The sequence below is a fragment of the Agelaius tricolor genome, unplaced genomic scaffold (genome assembly GCF_023055355.1).
Source record: "Agelaius tricolor isolate 1412-34295 unplaced genomic scaffold, bAgeTri1.0.p SCAF_1, whole genome shotgun sequence".
Lineage (NCBI taxonomy): Eukaryota > Metazoa > Chordata > Aves > Passeriformes > Icteridae > Agelaius > Agelaius tricolor.
The window spans coordinates 108,279,665-108,301,358 of NW_027269261.1; the positions used below are offsets into that span (position 1 = coordinate 108,279,665).

General features: G+C 36.3%; 1 protein-coding gene across 3 annotated transcripts in view; it reads right to left on the reverse strand.

Annotated features, from left to right (window-relative positions):
* Nucleotides 1–1,255: 1,255 nt before the first annotated feature.
* Nucleotides 1,256–21,694, reverse strand: part of HACE1 (HECT domain and ankyrin repeat containing E3 ubiquitin protein ligase 1) — a 48,705-nt gene continuing 28,266 nt past the window's right edge. For all 3 annotated transcript variants that reach the window (XM_071446530.1, XM_071446545.1, XM_071446535.1), the window contains 11 exons: nucleotides 21,079–21,166; nucleotides 19,747–19,858; nucleotides 19,567–19,664; nucleotides 19,292–19,379; nucleotides 18,551–18,700; nucleotides 13,391–13,587; nucleotides 8,566–8,697; nucleotides 7,768–7,866; nucleotides 7,390–7,460; nucleotides 2,602–2,715; nucleotides 1,256–2,162 (listed from right to left, as the gene is read on the reverse strand). In XM_071446530.1, the coding sequence (XP_071302631.1) occupies nucleotides 2,060–2,162; nucleotides 2,602–2,715; nucleotides 7,390–7,460; nucleotides 7,768–7,866; nucleotides 8,566–8,697; nucleotides 13,391–13,587; nucleotides 18,551–18,700; nucleotides 19,292–19,379; nucleotides 19,567–19,664; nucleotides 19,747–19,858; nucleotides 21,079–21,166 (1,252 nt within the window). In that variant the 3' untranslated portion in view covers nucleotides 1,256–2,059. The remainder of the gene's footprint in view (nucleotides 2,163–2,601; nucleotides 2,716–7,389; nucleotides 7,461–7,767; nucleotides 7,867–8,565; nucleotides 8,698–13,390; nucleotides 13,588–18,550; nucleotides 18,701–19,291; nucleotides 19,380–19,566; nucleotides 19,665–19,746; nucleotides 19,859–21,078; nucleotides 21,167–21,694) is intronic.

The window sequence follows — 21,694 nt, forward strand, 5'->3', positions numbered from 1 at the left end:
TTATTTAGAGTAAAACCTTAAAGACAAAAATCCCAGTTTGCATAAAGAAAATACCCAATGCCTGACAAATACCTTGTACTGCTCAAAACACTGTCCTCTATCAATGTACCTTGCAGAAGCACATAATAAAATAAGCAATAGAACCAGGGAACCAAGCACAGCCCAGCTGTGCAAGAAAGCCAAGTGCTTTTGCTAAACTGAAGGATCCAAAGCAACTGGGATTAAATGTTAAAACCCCACACATTCTCAAATATCTGACCTATTCAAATAGCCTAAGCTTCCTCAAGCATGCCAGAGAAGACCAGCATCTCCCCATTTCCTTTCAGGAAAGGGAATGAAATCTTTGTGATTTCAATGAGGATTAAGTGGGCAAGCTCTGGTCCATTTCCCTGCACTTCTTATCATCCCATTCACTTCTATTGCTTTCACTTGGTTTTGGATTTTTTTTTCCTTTTTATCCTTAACATTTCATTTCTTTAGTTTCTTCTACTCTCTGTTTATTTACCTTTCTTCCCTGATTTCAGGATTTTAATTTGAGTAATTTCGGCAAGTTTTAGACCTTTTCATTGCCCCTCATTTCATCTCAGTCCATTTGGTTGTAGTCACTCTATTTCCAAATTTTCTGGGTTTTTTTTCAATTGCACTTTTTTTTAGTCATATCTCCTTGCCAGAGTTTGTTAAGACTTTGTTGTCTCATTTCAAGACTTCATTCCCTTTCCTGAAAGCAACAGCCAAGCAGCTTTCCCTGGACTGTTCTGCTGAAGTGTCTGCTCTTTCCACTACTTAAAACTGGTATTCTCCTCATGTGGCAGCCACAGACTCAGAATTTAAACCAACATTTATACAACATGTGCACAAACAGAACCAAAAAGGAAATGAAGCTAGTAAGTTCATGTATAAAGCTTAGTCCAGAAGGAAATTAGTGTGGCAAGATGGTCCATGGATTTCTCTCTCACTCCCCCCAGAGAGGTTATGTATGCTGTAAATTAAAATAAATAAAATCTGAAAAAAAACCAGCAATAAGTAATTCTATATAAATTTTGGACATGAGATTCTAAGTACCACAGTTTTGTCAGTTACCCTCATAAGCTCAATTTACTTCCTTGTGCATTTTTTTATGTCTATCCATACACTTTGACAATGACTCCTTAAATACTGGTTCCATGACAATTTAAATTATAGAAAGAGTAATAAAATCCTCAAAGAAAAAAGAATAATCTGCCCAGAGAGACAGACAAATTTGTCACATTCAGAGTCTGGTTAAAATATTAAAATTTAATTAATACCTTTTGAACATACAATTATATCAAGGAAAGAGTAAAGGCATTCAAACAATGGATATAGATCTTAAACAATATTTACAAATTCTGAACTGCAAGTTGACTATAAAGTCACAAATACTTTAAATATTTAGTAGAATATAGTTTAAATTCTAATATAAACTAGATAAACTCAATCTGTTGGGTTTTTCCAGTCATAACAGTCTAATCTTTACATATTATATACATTAGAATACTAAAAAGTTATAAAATTTTCTTTCTGTTACTATGCAAAGAAATGGAAAATACATCAGCTCTGTCTTACTGTACAATATTCCAATTGAACTTTCTGTAGTGGTCTGCAAAAATAAATGGCACTTTCACATGCAGCAAGGCATAAAGTACAAGTCTTTTCATTTGCAGTATTCCATCTGAGTGCAAAGTAAACTGCAATGCAAATGTCATTTACCCACATAGCTGGAAATCAAATGTAAACTGTGGAAAGAGATTCTGACAAACTTTTCTCAGATTGAAGTAATAATGAAAAGCATGTAAACTGATTTCCATATAGATCTGTAATTTTAAAAAAATGAAAATACAGCATACTGAGAAGTTAGTTATGATGGTATCAGAGCTACCTTGAGAACACAATAATGGAGGGAAAGCTGATGATGCTGTTCTGAAACCCAGCCCTGCCAATGGGCTGCAGCATTGAAGATGCTTCTCTATTGACAGTTTCCAAAATTACTTCTGCCACTCAAAATTGCACATTAACAGTCAGATGGGTTTTCTAGACTTCATTATGCCATTGTGTAACCATAGCTTCCACAGTGCAATGCCACAAGAAGCCTGTCTTTCAGGATTTCTTTACTTGGATATTCAGGTAACTTGAGCATGTTGATACTGAAAAAAAAAAAAAAAGGACACCACAGTTCAGAAAAAAACTCAACAGTAAAGATTTCTGATCAAAAACCCTGAAGAGATCACATGTATGAAAGAAAAAAAGCCTGTGCAGACTTTTAGTACCACTGAGCATTTGAATATATTGTAGGAAATTAAGTTGCTTTTCACTTCAGTAAGTTATAATACAGTAATTTAAATTTAATATTCCTTTATTAATTTCACCATCTTTAATTAGACAAATTCGAGTTGCAAACAATGAGCAAACATAATGTAACATCTTTTGAGATAAACCCACCACTTTCATGTTGGAGAGTGAATACTGTAGAAACTGTTTAAATTTTTTTTGACCTTTTAATATTCTAGAGAACTGTATTTTTGACTGTGACTGACATGAAAAAGCCCTGGTTTTAAGATATTTTAATGGGAATAGTTAACATACCATGTGCTTGATGTTGGTAAAAGATTTGCAGTGTATGGCACAGCAGCAATAGTAAAATTTTGCAATCCACTGCCACCCATTATATGGGCAAAGCCACCATGAGGCACCCTGGAACTGAGAAAATGTACAGAAGTTAGAGCAGTGCCATAATGTTATAAGACAAAATAATGTAATCTTTACACTGAAAATATCTCTTACTTAGGATAATTTGACAGTTACTAATACTTTTACTAAAGTTCCCTTTTTCTTACTGATATAAAAATTCTTGTTGTTTAAAAGTTTTTAATTACAAGACCAAGTAATACATTGGTCCACTGACAATAGGCACCATATTCTTTGGCTGACATTTAAGATAATTCTGCCTGCAAGAAGGACTCATTTCTATAACCAGTTCTTGTTGCAGAATGTTCATAGAATCAGAATATTCTATGGAAAGGACCCACAAGGATTGAAATCTGGCTCCTAACTCTGCAGGAACAACACCCTGTGCCTGAGACTGCAGTCCAAATCCTTCTTGAACTCTATCAGGTTGGGGCAGTGACCACTTCCCTGGGGAGCCTGTTCCAGGGCCCAACCATCTTCTGGGGGAAAAGACTTTGCCTAGCATCCAACCTAACCTCCCTGACACAGCTTCACAGCATTCCCTTGGGTGCTGTCTCTGGTCACAGAGAAGGGATCAGTGCCTGCTCCTCCACTGCTCCTCCTGAGGAAGCTGCAGACTGCAATGAGCTCTCCAAGGTCCCCTCTCAGGCTCCTCTTCTCCAGACTGAACAGACCAAGTGTCCTCAGCTGTTCCTTATACAGCTTCCCCTCAAGGCCCTTCACCATCTCCATGGTCTCTTTGGATGCCTTCTAACAGATTTATATCCTTCTTATATTGTGGCATTATCTCAGTTAAGACAAACATGTCTATTTATGCTTCAAGTTTAAGCTACATCACAAAACAGTTTATTCTCTGATTACTATCTGTGGGACAAATGACCAAAGTGTCCTTGACATGTCTGTTCATTTACTCCTTCAGACCAAATATTTCAAGTAACTAATAAAACCATTACATCAGTCACACTACAGCCCAGTGACAAACTATGGCAAAACTAGAACACACTAAAAAATCACTAGCATCTTCAGGAATGCAATCTCACTTAATCATTTTTTTTCCCTTTACCAATGTATTATTCAAAGATTACTCCAGGTGTAAATGGGCAATTGCCCATTGTTCAGACTCCCTCTCTGTAATTCGAGGCTAACAAATAAAATAAAATTCAGATATTTTCATAATATCAACTTAAGCCAACATACACTACAAGATAACATCTTGCTAGCACCACCCTTGCATCCAAAAAAACCTCAAAAAAAAAAAAAAAAAAAAAAAAAAAAAAAAAAAAAAGAAAAACTCAAAAAAAAAAAAAAAGCCAGAAGCAAGTGTAACAGAAGAAGTAATGTTTCCACTCACAGTAAAACTACCTGGCAAAAATGCACAAGCATAATGGCTGCTGCTGCTGAATGTGAAGGAGCTGGGATACAACTCAGAGTAATACCTTTTAAACACACCTTTTAGAACTAGCTGTAGTATCCAACACATAAATCTGTATTACCCAGCTTAACAACAGCAATGTTGAGCATATAGTTCAAACACTGCTAGACAAAGTAACCACTACAGAGAGAAGTGCTGATTATTTGCAGCATATAATTTCTGATACAAATGGAATTGTGCTTACAGCAACAATTCAGAGCAGCAGTAAAGATGGTACATCAGTACTCTTATACCACAGTTTTGGCTCACATTCCAACACAGTTCTGCCTTGCCTGCAATGACTTTTTTTTTTCTCCCCTTTGATAAGCATCCCACATTCAAATCAGCAATAAACAGAGACCTAACTGCTGAAAACTTCTTTCAGTCCACTATTATCTAAAAGTTTTTTCAATATAACTTATAATACTTTCCATAAAACAGGTGAAAATCATAAAGCATGGGCAAGGCTTTGAACATTTAAAAGAAAGAGATTGCTGCCAACTTTTGCCTCCAAGAATGAGTTTTCTCTCCAAGCAAAAGACTGCCAATATAGTAAAGAAAACCTTCTAAACAGATGCAAGAAATATCACAATAGCTGTGTGCAAGAGCAACAATACAATTTCACAGCTTTGGAAATTTCTACGTTTACATCTGAATCACGACTTTTCTACCTATTTTGCCACTGACAAGTTTTGCATAAATTTGCTTGGAATGAAAACACTGTAGAAGAGATTTTAAGCTTGTTTCCTTATGTTTTCTTATCCTTATATGACAGCAGACACATACATCTTTCATATTTAACAACTATACTGAATTTTCCTTAAAAGAGCATAAGCATATTGCTTATTGCTCCACAAAAACTACAGTCCCCAAAGAAGTTCTATCCAATCTTTGCAGCTGTAGAATTCAAATAAAGTAGAATTTATCATTTAGAATCTACCAAGCTGTCAACACTTCCTTCCAACTGTTCACTAAAAACCCCATCAGAGGTTGCCAGTAGAAAATTAACAATAAATTAGCCAAATACTATTATAAATATCAAACAGATCAAGAGGAGGAAAAATAAGAAAAGCTTGTAGTATTGGCAATATCTCAAGCAGCTGTTAGATGAGAAAGAATAAATGGCATCCTAAGTGAACTTTCAGATCCCCAACATGAGCCACAAAAACAATTAGTCTTTTCTTGAGTATGCTAAGACCTCCAAATATGTTCAAACTTTGCTCATGACAATTACTTTACTATTAAAAGAGTCTCAAAATTGGTATTAACAACAAATGCAATGTTATCTCCACTGAAACCACCAAAGGAAGTCTTCATAAGAGAAAAAGAGAAAGAGATGTAAAAATGGGGAAAGAAGGCAAAAGGAAAAGTTTAAGAAATATTTAGAGATGTCAGAGAAACACTGAAGAGATAATCATAAATCTATTTTATTTAATTCACTTGATTACTTTAATAGTCTTTGATTGGAAAGAAAGAACAGTTTCACTTCACGCATGCGCAAAAAAATCAAGTAAGTGAAAGTACAGAAGAGAATAAAGGGAAATGGAGGGGGAAAAAAAGACTTTTGAATATAGCCTGCAAAGCAGTACCCATAGAAACAAATTCTTCACTAAGGCCAGAAAAACATCATAGTTTGAAATCAGGTATAATTTTAATGTAAAATTTTAGTTAAGATATCAGCTGACTACTGGCTAGGTAGTACTAGGCTCATAGAAAAGTCAGCATCTAAATCTTCCATTTAAAAGAAAGTAGGACTGTCTGGGGATTTATGTGCAAAAATGCCAGCTGCATATCACTATTAGAGGTAACTTTCAAAAGTTAAATATTTATGGGAAAATACATCTATTGCATTTCAAACACTGAAGAAAAAACAAAGGGTTCCTCCTAGATGATACAGGGAAAAAAATCCTAAACAGATTGTTTTTAAATTCTAGACCAGAGTTCTTAAAGCCACACCAAAAATTTCTTTCCTACTAGCAAGCAAATGGGTAAGAACAAGACAGTAGGTGATTTGTGACCAAAACAAATAATGCTGATGCACGTATTAATCAGACAGTGTAACTGTTTACTTGACAGAAAGCACCTCTTACAGTCCAGTAGATTATCCCAAATGCCATGAAAATACTGAATGCCACTTCAGTATCATCTGGAATGTTTTAAGAAGCATTTGAAACATGACCTTACATTTTAAAGATCCTTATTTGCTGTTTAGATTTAGAAATGGACTGGTCCACTAAAAATGAAAGACCAGCAGTTGGCATGCCACACATGTGCAGTTACAACTTCAGGAATCATTTCTTCAGAGGACAAAAAGATCAATGTGCATACAACTAGCTTCTTAAATCCTCCATGATCCCTAGAACCAAGGAAATTCATAATAAAACAAGTGAAACTAACAGAATTTGGAGACCAGACCATTTGATGATACATCTGTGACTGTGAAATTCCTTAATATAAAAGGTAGTTTTGATGATCTTAATTTGTATTTTATCTTTGCTTAACCACAAAACTTATACACAAAAGGTCAACTACTCTACTAATCCTAGAATATTAAGGGAACATCAAACCAAGAAGATGCTGTGATCTCTGCCTGCTCCCAGAAAAAGACTGGACTGCACAACTCAGGTGTCACATTTATGTCTATGGATCCACTTTGTGAAATGTCTGTACCCACAAGCTCAGCAACCCACCCAGCACAGAGGGGCATTTTTTGCTAAAATATTCCCTCACTGCACCCAAACCGTAAGGGAAATAAAAGTGGCTTTCCCTAGAGAACAAACAGAATTTAGAACAGAAAACCTTTATAAAGCAGACAGTCTTCCATAAGGCTACATCTTTACTTATCTTGACACAGTGCACTAATGTTAAATTCAACTCAGCTTGAGGAGAAGGATATTCTGTATAGATTTACTGAATGTACTTATCTCATATATTACAGCCTCAGCTGATTGCTGGAAAAGCCAAGAGTTACATAAACATGCAACAGGAAAAAGAATATAAGGCTCATTTAAATTCACTACAGCCTTGTCAAGAACAGCCTGGACAGCAACAAAGGCCTCTTGCAAAGTGGTCAAGTATAATAATTAAGTAATCAATCATTTTGCAGGCAACAGAGACAGCAAAAGTATTAACACACACTTTGTCTACTTCCATCAACATATAGAACAACCAGTATGCAAAACAGTTTCTAGATGATCTTTTATGGTGTCTCAAGTCTCTTGTCTTATTTCAGAGTATCTAGACAATGTATTTGTTCTTACAGAAGAGTATCTCACCTGCCAGTAACAAACTGTAATAGTAGCACTCTCTCTTCCTGAGTTAGCTCTTCCACCACGTCCCAGAACCACTAAATGACAAAAAAATTAGTTTGTATTTTCCATTAAATACTTGTAGTACTTGAAAATATACTGAAAAAAACAATAAATGGAATATATGTAAGTTTTCTACTTAAATTATGGAATTTTTTGACCAAATAAATAAATAAATAAATAAAGTTAATTAATGTAGAAATACAATATAAAAAACCCTCCACAAATTTCAGCCAAAATAAGCTTCCACAAACACACACACATAATGACAAAAATAAAACCAAATTTCAAATTTTTTTAATTAAATAGTCTACATTGTTAAAAAAAGAAAACAAAGAATTTTACCTGAATAACTTGGTCTCCTCTCTCATAGCCACTGGTGTATTCAGTATTTTTTAACCAGTCACTCACATCAATTTCTGGCATACCAGACAACAAGAGCTCCTTCAGGAGAAGCACATAGATTGTCATTAATCCTCCTGACTAACCACCTATTTCAAGAGTTAATGCTACTTTGAGAAGTAGAAAGCTTGCAGTGCTTTTTTAGTTTATTGCAACCTTATGGAACCCACAACTAAATTTTAATACACGAAGATTCTTGAATTCAGAAAACTTCACATGATCTCTTTAATTTAAGTATGCACTAGCAAGAGAGAAAAATTATTGCCTAAGAACCTACAAGAAAAAACCTCCAAGTCTTGCCATGGCTTCAGAGAAAATTTGAGATGTGTTGGTTACAGAAGATCAAACCACCAACAAGCATTTACTGGAATTTGACACTGTGACTCAGAAAATGTAAAGACAATAGACAGCATCTCCTTACTCTTACAGGATTTCTGTCCTCCTCAAGGAAAATATTCAAAGACTTAAAGGCCACAACATACTGATTCCATACTGAAATTACAATTTAGGGCATTTCTAACTGCCATGTGAAGTTTCAGGAAGATGGTAATCCTGAGTAATTTGAAAAAGCAGGAATACAAATAATGAGATCCTCACTGATAGATGCCCAGGAAGCAAAGCCAATGTGAAATCTACAAAATCTTTATTTTGTGGTTACTGAGCTTTACTTCTATATCATTTACACTGCTGATGAAATATGCTGAACAAAGCATTTAAAAACATGTAGGCATTTCATCTTACCAGTTCATATTCATCAAAAAGTTGGATCAAAGATGGTGGAATGAACATATGGAAGCCTTGTAAAAAGGCATTTATCTGAGGCTGAATGGCTCTTGTCATTCTGAGCTCTGTCACAAGCTGGACATACTCAGCCTGCAACATAGGAAATAATATTAAGATAGACCCCAGCAAAACCACACAGTGCTCAAACAAACTCACACACACAAATGCAGTCCTCAATGCATCACAAATCTCTTCCACTGGAACATAGCAACAGTCCTTTGCGTTTTTCACGTGGAAGCAACCCAAAATAAGCCCCTTCTGCTCTTCTGCCTTCCTTCCTAAGACATTTACAAAACACAAGTGTTTGAATTGTTACAAAAACCAAAGTCCAAAAATGGGGACTCAGTCTAGGATAAAGGAAGCAAACAAAACTTAATTTGTCATGCCCACATCTAATACCACTTCCGTTAAGCTCAATTAAGGGCATAAGCACCAATGTTTGTAAGCAAAAATATTCTATTTAAGCAAACTGACATTACCTAGGAAAAAGGGCTAACTTCAGAAGGAATGCTCGTGAAACAAAAAAGCTTCCTTGCTTTCCCCTCCCTGTCTCTTGAAGCCTAAAATAATACATAATAAAGCCTGCAGAGTTTATTAGTCTTAATAAGAATTACATTTTTTTAAAGAAAGTCTTGAAAAATCTCCTTGGTTTTTAAAAAAGAAAACCACCAGAAAACAACTTCCATCATAGCCAGGGAATAGATTATAACATATTTTAGAGATCTGGGGGCTCCTTTCCCTTTAAAAGATGCCAGCCAGAAAAGGAATCCACCAGAACTTTGCTTTTGTTAAGAACACAAAAGCCTAGGTGGCGTTAATGGAAGAAGGCTTTTAGAAGGAGACAAGTAACTTTTTGAAGGGAAAAGTGCCTACATTAAAATTCTATAAAAATGTCTTATCTACCCTGACCAAATTACACAAGTTTAATAAAGTTTCTTTACTCAAGAAAATAGTTTTCTACTTGAAAACAAAATTTATTCCTAGATTATTTAGGTACTCTGTTCAAAGAGATGTTTTGACTTCGTAATCATGACTCTTAATAAGAAAATCATGAAATGTATCTCCCAATTAAACCATCTCAACTATCAGCTTTCTTCAAGAGACCAATGTTACAAAAATACTACTTTGATTTTTAATTTTAAAATATTTCAACCTAAACTTATATGTTCTGAACCTGCACAAAAGCAACCAAGCATTTTTTCTTTCCTCCCTTTCTGAAAAAGAGAATAAACTATGCAACATTTCAAAACAGAAGGATACTTGTTGAACCCAGCTCCTTACATTCACAGATGTACAGAGGGGTTGTTTGCAGTTGAAAGATACTTTAAAATGAATTATCACCATTTTATTAGATTGAGAGAACAATTAATTTGTGAAATGTTCTGAAGAAGAACATGACCTAAGAATATCTTCAACTGCAGAACTGGTCCCAAAAATCTAGTTTCAGTCTAGTAATCTCCCCAGGTTGCTCCTACTATCAGTGGAGCTGAAGACAGCTCCCTTCTCTGAGGACTGAGAGACAGCCAAAGGAAATTAAGTGCACTAGACAAAATTATCATTCTGTGAATACAGAAGAAATCAGAAATTTTTGGAATACCAGGATTCAAAACAATATTAACACTGGTTGTTTTCAATGATCAGAAATGCTTGTTTTACATTTCTTAAACTGTTCTTTTGTAAATTAGGCAACCCAGAAAAACAGGGCTGCGGAAAGAAAAATTCACAACCTTATTTTGAAAAATCCATTTTAAAAAATTACTTATTTTATGCTTGACAAAAACACTACATTGAACACTTTAATTATGAGAGAAAGCAGCTGCTGTAGTTTAGGTGTGACAAGAAATGTTTAAAATAGCCTGGAACAGCCAAGCATCCTGGCTATCAGCACTGGCATGTGATGAAAGACCAGTAGCACAGAATTTACATAATACATGTCAGTAAACAACCTGGTCAATTTGTTTTGCTTTCTGTGCACTTCATTTACATTTTTTCCCCTCTGAAGCCTTAGGAGCACATTACAAAACAGAAATACCTACATCATTTCAGATCTACATATGCATTCCTACATAGTACATAAAGTTATGATCCAGGCTTCTTTAAGGAAGAGAGATTTGATTGAACACACATTAGATGGGCATCACAAATATAATGGCAAAGTCTAGTTTGGGTGAGGGGTTGTTCTGTATTTTATTTTGAGGTAAATAAAGCAGAGATCATGCTTCCTCGATTTCACAATCCCATATACTGTGAGACGAGGATCAATGGTTATGATGATTTTCAGATTCAGAGAGCAGCTCCATTTTAAAGCTGCCTGGAAAAAAAAAATACCTGCAATTTTACTGACAAACAATGGCAAGCTCACAGACAGGTTCTGAGAGGACTGAGAAAGCCACAGGATTGTGGAGATCTGCACCATTCTCTAATATAACATAAAGTTAAATCTTGACTACACCTGATTTTATTTTTTTCCTAAAAAGTAGAAAGCTGCAAAACGATACACAGCAAAGAGCAAAGATAAATTCAGGACAAAGTCTGACTTTTCCCTTTGAAGTCTCTCCATTACCATGACAAAAGGCATGTGAACCAAGCTATAACTGTATTTCAGCTGGGCTACATGGACACAGCAATTGCAAGACATGAATATTTGCATCATCTAATTGTCCCACAACCATTCACCTATTACACAGTTGATATAAGAAAAGAAAATTACCCCATTCAAAGAAAATAACACTTTACAAATAGCTCTTACTGGTAATGCATTTACTCTGTTTCAGCTTTCAATGAGAGAAAGGGACTGCTGGGTGGTTTCTGTGCAGGGAGGGGCAAGGGTGTGTTTTATTCTGGTTTTGGCACGGGGATTTTTTTGTGCATGTGTTTGTTGTTTAGGTTTTTTAAGAGATAAAGATTCATTCATATACAAGTAATCTGCTAGTGTGCATACACAGCAAATTCTTTTAGAAGGTGAATTTTCTTCTCCCAGAGCTATAATAAATACAATGAGTTTTAAACAGTGATCTATTATTCCTTGGGTAAAGGCAGGAAAAAAAACCAAGCTATCACTTGCAGGAGAAAAAGAGGTTTTTGTTTATAAAGTAGACACATTCCTATTTAAACTGATAGAACAGCTAAGCCAAAACATACTGCAAAACTATGTTACATTAGATGAACAGGAAAAAAATTCCCAAAACCACTAAAATACATATCTTTGATTTTCAACATCACAGTCATTGTCAACAACTTTGTCAGTGAACAAAACAGTGACATCTTACAGATGGTTTTTGACTTCACATTTTGCAAGTTCAAATTCAAAAAATGCAATAATATTAATAGCTTCAAAGTTACTACCAGAGCACTTCTTTCTTACCACCTTTCAAAGTAAAGCTACACCAACGCTAGTCCCCTCCTGCCACGCTGACAAAGGCTTGATGAGATAGAGAAGCATCTCCTCTACACATTTTCAATCACCCTTTTTAGACTGTGCCCCAGCTCTAAAATTAAGAGAGCAAATAAGGCTGCTAACAGGTAGTAGCCTCATGTGGGCAAACTTCTAATTTTATGTTAATTGAAAACAAGTTTTAAATAGTTGTTATGAAACTACAATTTATGTTAAATACACCTTTTTTATATACTGAGAAGCTAAGACTGACCAGACACAAGAATCAACATTCTTGCTTTCTCCAACAGATAATAAAGAAATTAAGCATCCACTACCTTCACCATTAGACTTCTTTTACCATCTGTATTCTTTCACAAGTGACTGTATTGCAGGAACCAGTGCAGAACCAGGCTAATAAGATGTATTCCTGCTATTGGAATGACACTCTGCCTTAATGAAAATGAGGATTAAGGCTACAAGAATCCAGTGCCAGTTGCTCCAACACAAACTCCAATGTCCTTGCAACAAAGGCTGACACCAAGTGGCTGCTCCCCAGGGCAGCAGCTGCTGCACCACTCCTGAAGCCAGATGCTTACTGAGCACAGAGAACAGGCTCAGCCAGCCCAACACAAATAAAAATCAAAACACAAAGCAGACATCAGGACCAAGAGCCAATGTTATAAAAAAAATACAGGTCTACCCCATGACACTCCTGATGTTTAGTGGTAGTGGTAGTAAAAACTCAGAAGTGTTTAGTCAGGAACTGCAGGATTCAATTAGACTTGTGTTTATCATAATTTCTAGACAATCTTCAAATCTATCTGTGTTTTCCTGTATTTCTTTTTTTGAATTAATGCTGCAGAGGAATCAGGGGCTTTTCAACCTGCTACTATTAAAGTAAATTTTTAAAGTAGGTTATTTCAATACACATCAAATGACTCATAAATGGCTGAAGAATCTTCCTGCAGACTTTTACTCTGTCCATTATCTGCATTTTAATTAGAGCAATACAGTGCTACAGACCGGCCTAGCAGGCAGCACACTTTGCAACATTACCTATAATTTTATGTTTAGCAATTGCTACTGTTTTACTTCCTTGGTATATATACCCAAGACTTAAATTTAGGAATATTTGTAACTTTCAAAATAAATCCTTCATTTAAATTGATCCTATTTTCCTTCCACAGTTCTGTCAGACAGAACAACCTCTAATCTGAACTATTTTAAAAAATTTTAGTACTATTTCTGTAACATGCTAACTTAGAAAAAGAGAAAAGAGTGTTGGCAACTGCAATCTTTTTGTATTTTCTCCAAAACAGGTATACCATTCGTGCTTCCATTTATTGAGAAAGTCAGTCCAATGGCTTGTACTATACTACCATCTTCTGAATAAACCTGTACACTCACCTTGTTTTCCTGTGTAACAAGTATACTTGCACCCCCTGGCTTCAATGGCACTTCTTCCATTGCTCCAAACACATCAGTCTCAACAGAGAATGTCAGCTCTAAACCCAGATCACTGATATCATTATCTAAAATCCACTGCAAGTTCTTTGCATACTCTGGATCAATAGATGCTACATCCTGATAATTTACAGGTATGCCTAGGAAAAAAAAAAAAAAACAAACAAAGAGACAAAACAGCTCAAATAAATAGGAAAAGCAAAAAGGATTCTAACTTAATACATGGTAGAAGATTGCCCTCTAGAGAGAAACCAGAATAATGCAGTAATAGCAAAAGAGAAAAAGGGATGCACTGTTGCTATCTACAGCAGAACTGTGCACAGTGTATTTTTAAAATACTACAGAATCAAGTTTCCTCTGTATGTTTTTCCTCCTAGTGAAGCAAATGACATACCACTCTGGAAAAACCAATTTGCACCATTTTAGCTCACTAATGGATTTCAGTAAAAGCATCTACTCGTTCTGAACACAAAACGTTAAATGTTTCCTACAAAGTCTTAAAGTTTTCTACCTAAATTTTAGCAATGCAAATACCATATTTCTCTGTAATATTATCTTTTCCCTCAGAGCACTATTTAGGAGGTGAGGGGGAGACAACCTTCCTGTACCGAGAAAACTATTACTCTTCAGTGTTCTTCTCTATAATCATATTTGAAATGACATCTATGATACAGTTTAAAATTATTATTTTAGAAATTTTACATTTCAAACTGAACTTGCAAGTAATTTAGAAGCATTAAAAGGAGAGTTGCTAGAAGTCTGACTTTTACCATGAACAGAAAGTGCCTATTTACAAACCCCTCCACAGGCATGGCACTCAAGCACATTTGAGAAAATGGGCCCAGAAAAAAGTGACCCTAGGATATGCAAGAGAGCCACCCTCTTCACAAGAAAGCAGACCTCCATTATTTTAACTCTGGCATGATAGATACTTCAGGGCTACCAAGACAGATACAATATCTGTGAAAAGGGACAGGGGGTGAGGGTAGCAGTAGGTTTAGGGAAAAGCAAGTTATTGGGAAGTACTGTCCTTGCTTCACCATCTTCCATGCACTGTGCAGTGTCATAAGGGTGCCCATTAGGAGAAGCCTTAGCACACTATGGATTGTGGATACAGTACCCCAGAGAAACACAAAATTCAAAGGTTAGCAGCCACTGCAAAACATCCAAGTGTAAAAAATGTTACAGTATTTCCCTGGAAGAGCTGACAAGCAGTGCAATGGTGTGTACACAGCTGTAAGGCCTTGTTTTTCAAATAAAATCAACATGCCAGTTAAGGAGAAAGATAACTTACTAATTAAATATCACTGCCACCTCTCTCAAAATAAAAAAGCTAACAGCTGTCTAGTAGTTTCCAGAGGACTTTCACTTTTGCTAACTAGCAAGCATTTGATACATGTAATGTAGAAATAATGATGTCTCTGAGGGATATGTGCAAAATGTGGGAAAAGAAGACTGAAAGTAGGAATTGGAGGCTCCTTTAGAGAAGAAACTCAACACGTGTTATGATGAGAGTACACTCATAGTCAGCATGCTGTGAGACCAAAGCACTAAGCTCAGTCATTTGGTTGGCAGATATTTTACCAATGAATAGACTCAAGCAGGCAGCTATAAAAAAATTCCACCAGATTTATCATGAAAAATTTGAATCCCACAAAATACTATGTATCTATCTTTCTCTTGTATACCCTTGAGGCCCCTGCCCCTTTGAAGAGAAGTCTATCTTAGTATAATTGTGAGAAGCAGGTATGTTCTGTGCAACACAGAACTTCCAAGAGATACAGGTAAGTTCTGAGACAAGATTATTAATTATTCAAGATTTAAAGCCTCCAGTTCAAAATACACTGAGCCAGAAATGAATTTTCACTTTTGTTTATGCCATTTCAAGGACTACTTTCTACTAAAGAGTAGAATGCAAGAGTAGATAGGAAGTTAAGAATGTATATGCTGTCTTTGTAAGCTGAAGGTAGAGATTAACAGGAAATTAACCATATCTGTAAAGAAATACAAAATAACTAGAAAACAGCACTAGAGAAACCATCTGCTCCTCCCCAGTTTAAGCACAAGGCTGATAGATAAGAAGTGTGAGAAAAGTAAACCTAAGAGGTCTTACTAATTTCTGACTATTTCTCGCTGTACTACATCTGGAATAGAGTGCAGCCTTAATAAACATGCAGACCTATGGAACACTGTTTGGTTTCACAGCACACACACAAAAGCAATCATGCACACTACATACCTAATACCTTATAAAGCACAATTGTTAGCTGAGTCATCAGCTATATGTTAATGATCTTTCCTCACTTACCAGATGTTGTTGCAGGAGGATCCCAACTCACCACAGTGGAAAAAGGTAATGCACCCACCTGAGTCTCAAAGAAATGTATGAACATTTGTTCATACGGGTTTCAGCTTCTAATTAAGTCACTTCCACATCATGTCTATTGGCTAAAAAGAGGAGCTCCTCTCTGAAAGAGAGTCACAGTGTTCCTCAGACACAGAAGGGCTTAGCACACAACTGGTGGTTTCAGTGCCATCAGCAGATGGGTATACTTTCACTATAATAAAATAAGGATCTCAGTGCAAGGTGAAAAACCAAAGGAATGAAAATAGTCTTAGACTGCAAGAGAATTCATACTCCTTTATTTAAGGCCTGACAAGAAGCTAAAGGGAATTTCTATGTCTATAACCAGATAACTTGTATTTGACATGAACAAGAGCTAGCAAAAATAAAACAAATATTCTCAGGAGCACTCACTGCTGAGCAACTCTGATTCCTTAAACAAGAAGATAGGAGATGTGCAAAGTTCATGGAAAAGGCCTTGGAAAGGTTTAAATAAATCACAGTGATTGAGGCAGAAAAAGCAACTACTTTGAGAAGTGGAGGCATAATTTTTCCAGTTCTTTGTCTCTGATAAGTAATAAGAAGTGATAAAGAATTGTGAGCATTTTGACCTTAAACAAGTTTAATGTGTATAAACCTCTAGAAAGTTCCAGGATGCCTGTAAAACAGAATGTTGAAATGACAAGACCTTACTAAGACCAGTTAGACCTTATTAACAGAGACTAATGACTGCTGCTGGGTTTGCAATACTTATTCTAGCAAAGTGAAAAAAAAAAAAAAGAAAGAAGTAAGTAATAGGCCATCTTGTCAATTCAGAAATCAGCAATCAAGCATATCATCACAAGTCAAAACCAGTAAGGAACCCAAAATCACTAGCAGCCATTTCCAAAAGAGGTGACAAGAACAACACTATTCTCAAGGTAACACTGAACAACAGAAAAATAAGATTTTCTTTTTTGTGAATATCTCACAAGGAAATTAGCCTGTGAATGTTATTCACAGCAATGAAAGCAGCATGGCCAGCAGGTCAAAGGCAGTGATTCTGCCCCTCTACCTCACACTCATGAGGCCCCATCTGGAGTACTGCAGCCAGCTCTGGGGCCCCAGCATAAGGACATAGACCTGTCAGAACAATTCCAGATGAGGCTACAATGATGATCAGATGGCCAGAGCACCTCTCCTGTGAAGACTGAAGCCTGAGACAGTTGGACTTTTTTCAGCCTGGAGAAGAGAAAGCTCCAGGGAGACCTTCAAGCACTCTTCCAGTACCAGAAGGCAACCTACAAAAGAGCTGGAGAGGGACTTTTTACAGGCAAGCAGTGACAGGACATGGGGGAAGGGTTTAAATCTGAAAGACAGTAAGTTTAAATTAGATATTAGGAAGAATTTCTTTACTGTGAGGGTGATGAAGCACTGGAACAGGCTGCCCAGAGAAGCTGTGGATGCCCCATTCCTGGAAGTGTTTCAAGACCAAGCTACACAGGGGTTTGAGCAACCTGGTCTAGAGGAAGGTGTCCCTGCCCAAGGTATCTAAGATCCCTTCAAACCCAAATCATTCATGATTTTTCTGCTCACTCTTGATGTCAGAGGCCAAGGTTTAAATCAGCACCAAACTGTGCAATGATACCTCTACTTTAGAACCACTTTCCTGTGTGAAGATCAGTGACTAGGGGAGCCTGAGGAAGCATTGCCAGCATGGTGCTGCAGACTGGCTGTGCTCCACTGGCTCTTGCCCAGCATAGTCACTCTCACAGAAAGCAACACTGAGGGAGAAGAGTAAAATATGCTCCCCTGTGAAGAAGATCTTGATACAGGATGACTGATAAGATGACTGAGCCTGCACTTTCAATGAACTGCAAGTGCTCTCTGAACACTTCCAGGGAAGATAAACAGCAAATCTGAGGTTAAGAGTTAATCTGTCCAGGACTCAGGATAGATCACAGAAGACTGCAGGTAGACAACACGATGACAAAAACCATCAAGCTATCTTATACTTCCAAATATTAGTGATTAAACACCAAGGAAATTCTGCATGCAACAGCAAATAAATGTATGTACTTGGAGGAGTTACAAGAATGCACAGGGAATCACATCTTCTTTCAAGAGAAGTTTTTTCATGACAATGCAGAAGAGGGGCATCTTGTTCAGCAATCAAGAGGCACAAAGGCTCTTAAAGAAGAGCAGAGAAAAGCCCTAGACCACAGATACCACCAGCTAACAGAGGTTATCCTACTAGAAAAGTTATATTTCTATAAAAACGTCTGTCCAATCCTCTTGAATGCTACAGTAAAAGCATATCAATTAACTTCTCTCATTAAGGAGACAGGATGAACCTGCATTAGTTCTGACACCCTGTTTTGGGAAATAAGTAGTATTTGTTGGAATAGGTAGACAGAGAGGTTTTCAACAGTAGGGCTTCTCCTTTTTAAAAACCATTGCAAAAGTGAAAAACTTCAGACATGATCAATAATGCCTAATGGATTTTTGCCAGAGTTCACAAACATTCTCAACTTTGTCTATCTGAAGTTAACTAGGGAACAATTATTTTTATTTCTCCAGAATGACACTATGCAGAAGAGAAAATGAACTTCACAATTGTGATGCAAAGAATTGCTGTGACTTTGATGTACATAAAAGACTACCTAGACACTAATTTCTAAGGCTTTTTCATTTTTAACGCACACAAAAATAAAAAAGGAAAAAGTGTACTACTCAGCCAACTGTTATGACTAATAAGCAGGATTTTAATAAAACCATACCAAGAATATGTTTGTAGAATGACCTTGTGAAGTAGATGTTCACCAGCTGCCTGTGATTCAGAGCCAGCCCCAGGATCTGGCCTGCAAAACGGAAGTAGTTCAAATGATCTGGATTTACAGAAGAGTTGCTGTTTGGCTGGAATGTTGTTCCTACAAAACAAAAATATTATCATGTTCCATTACTTTTTTTTTAATTAAGATTTTATTTATCAAATACTCTAAGCATCTGAAAACACTGCAAGAGTTTTTTCTTGGAGTTTTGAAAGTCTGTTTGGGGTTTTTCAGTTACTCAAAAAAGATGTCAGAAAGAAATGTCTTAGAATGTAACATCTTATTACACTGATACTGCTTAGCCATTCTCCAAAGCACTGCTCTAAAATAATTATCATCAACAAAAAGGTAATTACCAACTGCTAAATTTGGTCCTCCATCTTACTGTATTGCTATACACGTTTTACTCACTCTAATGGGCTTGGTTTCTGTCAACTTGTGAACATGCTCAAAGGAAGGATGAGAATATATCTACTTCCTCTCATATGTCTCCAGCAGGCAGGAGACAGTTCAGTCCAGGCCTCCTTGGAGAAGACTACTTCAAACAGGCAGACCTGAACCTCTCCTTTTAGGTTTCATGAAATAATCTGTGCCTCTACACAGATTTTTTGGATTATAGAAATGCTTTTATAAAAAATGACACCCTAAACTTAGGAAAGAAAAGAAAAAAAAAAAAGGGCAGAGACATACCATCAGCTGACTGGGTAAATAAGGCATAATCTGGGTTAACTATTTCACTGGATAAGATATCAAACCATTCACGCACCACACCCTGTCCCTGCATGTCAAGAGAATAAATCATATTAGTACACAAAACTTTCACTCAATAGTTATGCTGAGTAACACATTTCTTTTTAAGTAATTTTAAAGTAGGCTTTAGCTCAAAACCACACTTGTGAATGAGAGTTAATATTTCCATATGAAAATGCCATAAAAACATAAAAGTTCCATGCACTTTTACCCACCATTCCTTCTTCTCCATGAAATCTCACAGCAATCCCCTGCTTTAATTTTGCACAGTTTGCTTTAGACACAACTTCACAGCTACTCCTAAAAATAGAATCTAAATACAAAATACCAATTAATTTTTTCATTTTCATTCATCACCTTTCAAAGACACACTAATTCCATTTAGAACACAATACCTCTGTGAACCAAAAGTATGTCATTTTCATTGACAGGCCTGTGCACCATGTCTGAATCCGGCTGCCCGGCGTGCAGATGTTCATAGAACCATTCACAGCGATCTTTAAATGGCTACAAAACAAGGTGCAAACCATATTACACACATGCATTCCCCTGAATAATTCCTCTCCCCTAAGCAAACGGTTATGCATAGTTCTCAATTAATTTTTGAGATGTACAGAGTCACCCCAGCATGCTATACAGTATTTTGGGAAGAAGAAAGGACTGGATGTGCACTTGAGTGCTTGCAGAAAGACTGGACCACCAGCTATCCAGAAATAGCTATTTAAGTTTTCCACAGAAGAGAAAAATAGCACAAAACTCCTTACAGGTTAGGGGAGAGCATGAAGGAACTTAGATAAGAAATAAGTCACTGGCTTCTGTAAAACTACTGATAATCAACCACAGCTGAGCACAGAAGCACAAGTGATATGAACCAGCCCTATTTGCAGTAAGGTTCACTGGCAATATAAAACAGCCCAGAGGCACCAGAAACCTTACAAAGCAATTCCTAGGTGAGAAGTTTCTAAGTTGTTTGACTCAGTGTTTATATTGACATTTTGCAACTCTTTTGAGACAGATATGACACAAGTATGGCCTTTCTCATCCCCTGCAATTCACAGCAGGTACATGAGTTGATCTAACAAACAGGAAATCAGTTCTCGGGGTCTCCACATTACTCATAGGTACTGAGTTTCACAAACACACATTTAAATGAAAGACTGAATAAACAATACGCCTACACCATGTCCCAAAAATGAAACTGCATTAATAAAAGCAATTTATCTTTAAAAATAAAAGCACAGTATGGTTCACATCTTAGGAAATAAAGCTCTTGGAACAGACAACAAGACAACATGGTGTTTCATTAAAGGAGCCACCACTAACTACAACCAAATCAAGTAATAGTGATGTATTTATCCTCTGGTTTGTCTCAAAATAAAAGTCATTTAGGGGAAAGTAAAGCATTTTAAAGTTCAATCTATTAGATGTGCACAAGTAGATTTACAAAGAGAAATTTCACTCTTGAACTGAAAGTTGGACTTGTAAGACACATCCAGCATTGGTTATCTCAAATGGACTCACCCATGTATTTTAGAGAGTTATGAATACAGAAATCAGGCTGCCATGTCTGTTTAATATGATCTTTCCACATTAGAGATTCAGAAGCACTGGAGGCCATGTTTAGTTCTTTCCTCCTTCCCAAATGGAAATTCTTTAAATATTTTTTTTTTTTTAAAAATGCTTTGTATATTCACAGAAGTTGTAACTAAGCACCTCCTGACATTTACCTGAGCTTTTATGATGTGCATAAATCTGGACATTAGTTCAGGACACTCCAGAAGAAAATGAAAGTGATCAAAAATTATTTTGGGATTTCTGAAAGAAAAATAGGTTAGAAACCTGTTAGAGATTTAATAATAATGCTTCACCATGCAAAAAGCCTACATAAAGAAACAATGCAATTAACCGTATAGACAAGTTTAATGAGATTCTTCTATTTTATCACTTTTTTCTAACTCTTGTTCCCAAACAACTTATACTACCTCATCTCTTAAACATGGGAGGATTAGAAGCAGCTCCCCACACAGAAGGAAGGTTATAAACCTGTCAGTCCCAGAGAAACTCTGGAAACAGCCAACTGTACAAAGAGGGTTTAGACTCCCTTAAGTCATCACACATTTGAGGAAGAATCAAAGTTTTCATCGACCTTAAAAGGGAAGGCCTTATTTGGAACAAATATAAGGAAAGAATCCATTCATCAAATTATTCTGTTGCTCTGTGAAATAGAGTTTGTTCACAAATCTTACAAATAGATCACTTAAATATGCAGAAGAGTTCATTTACGTCTGAGCTCTGAATCATTAATCTACACTGTTGAGTTCAGCAAGACCATTAAACTGCATA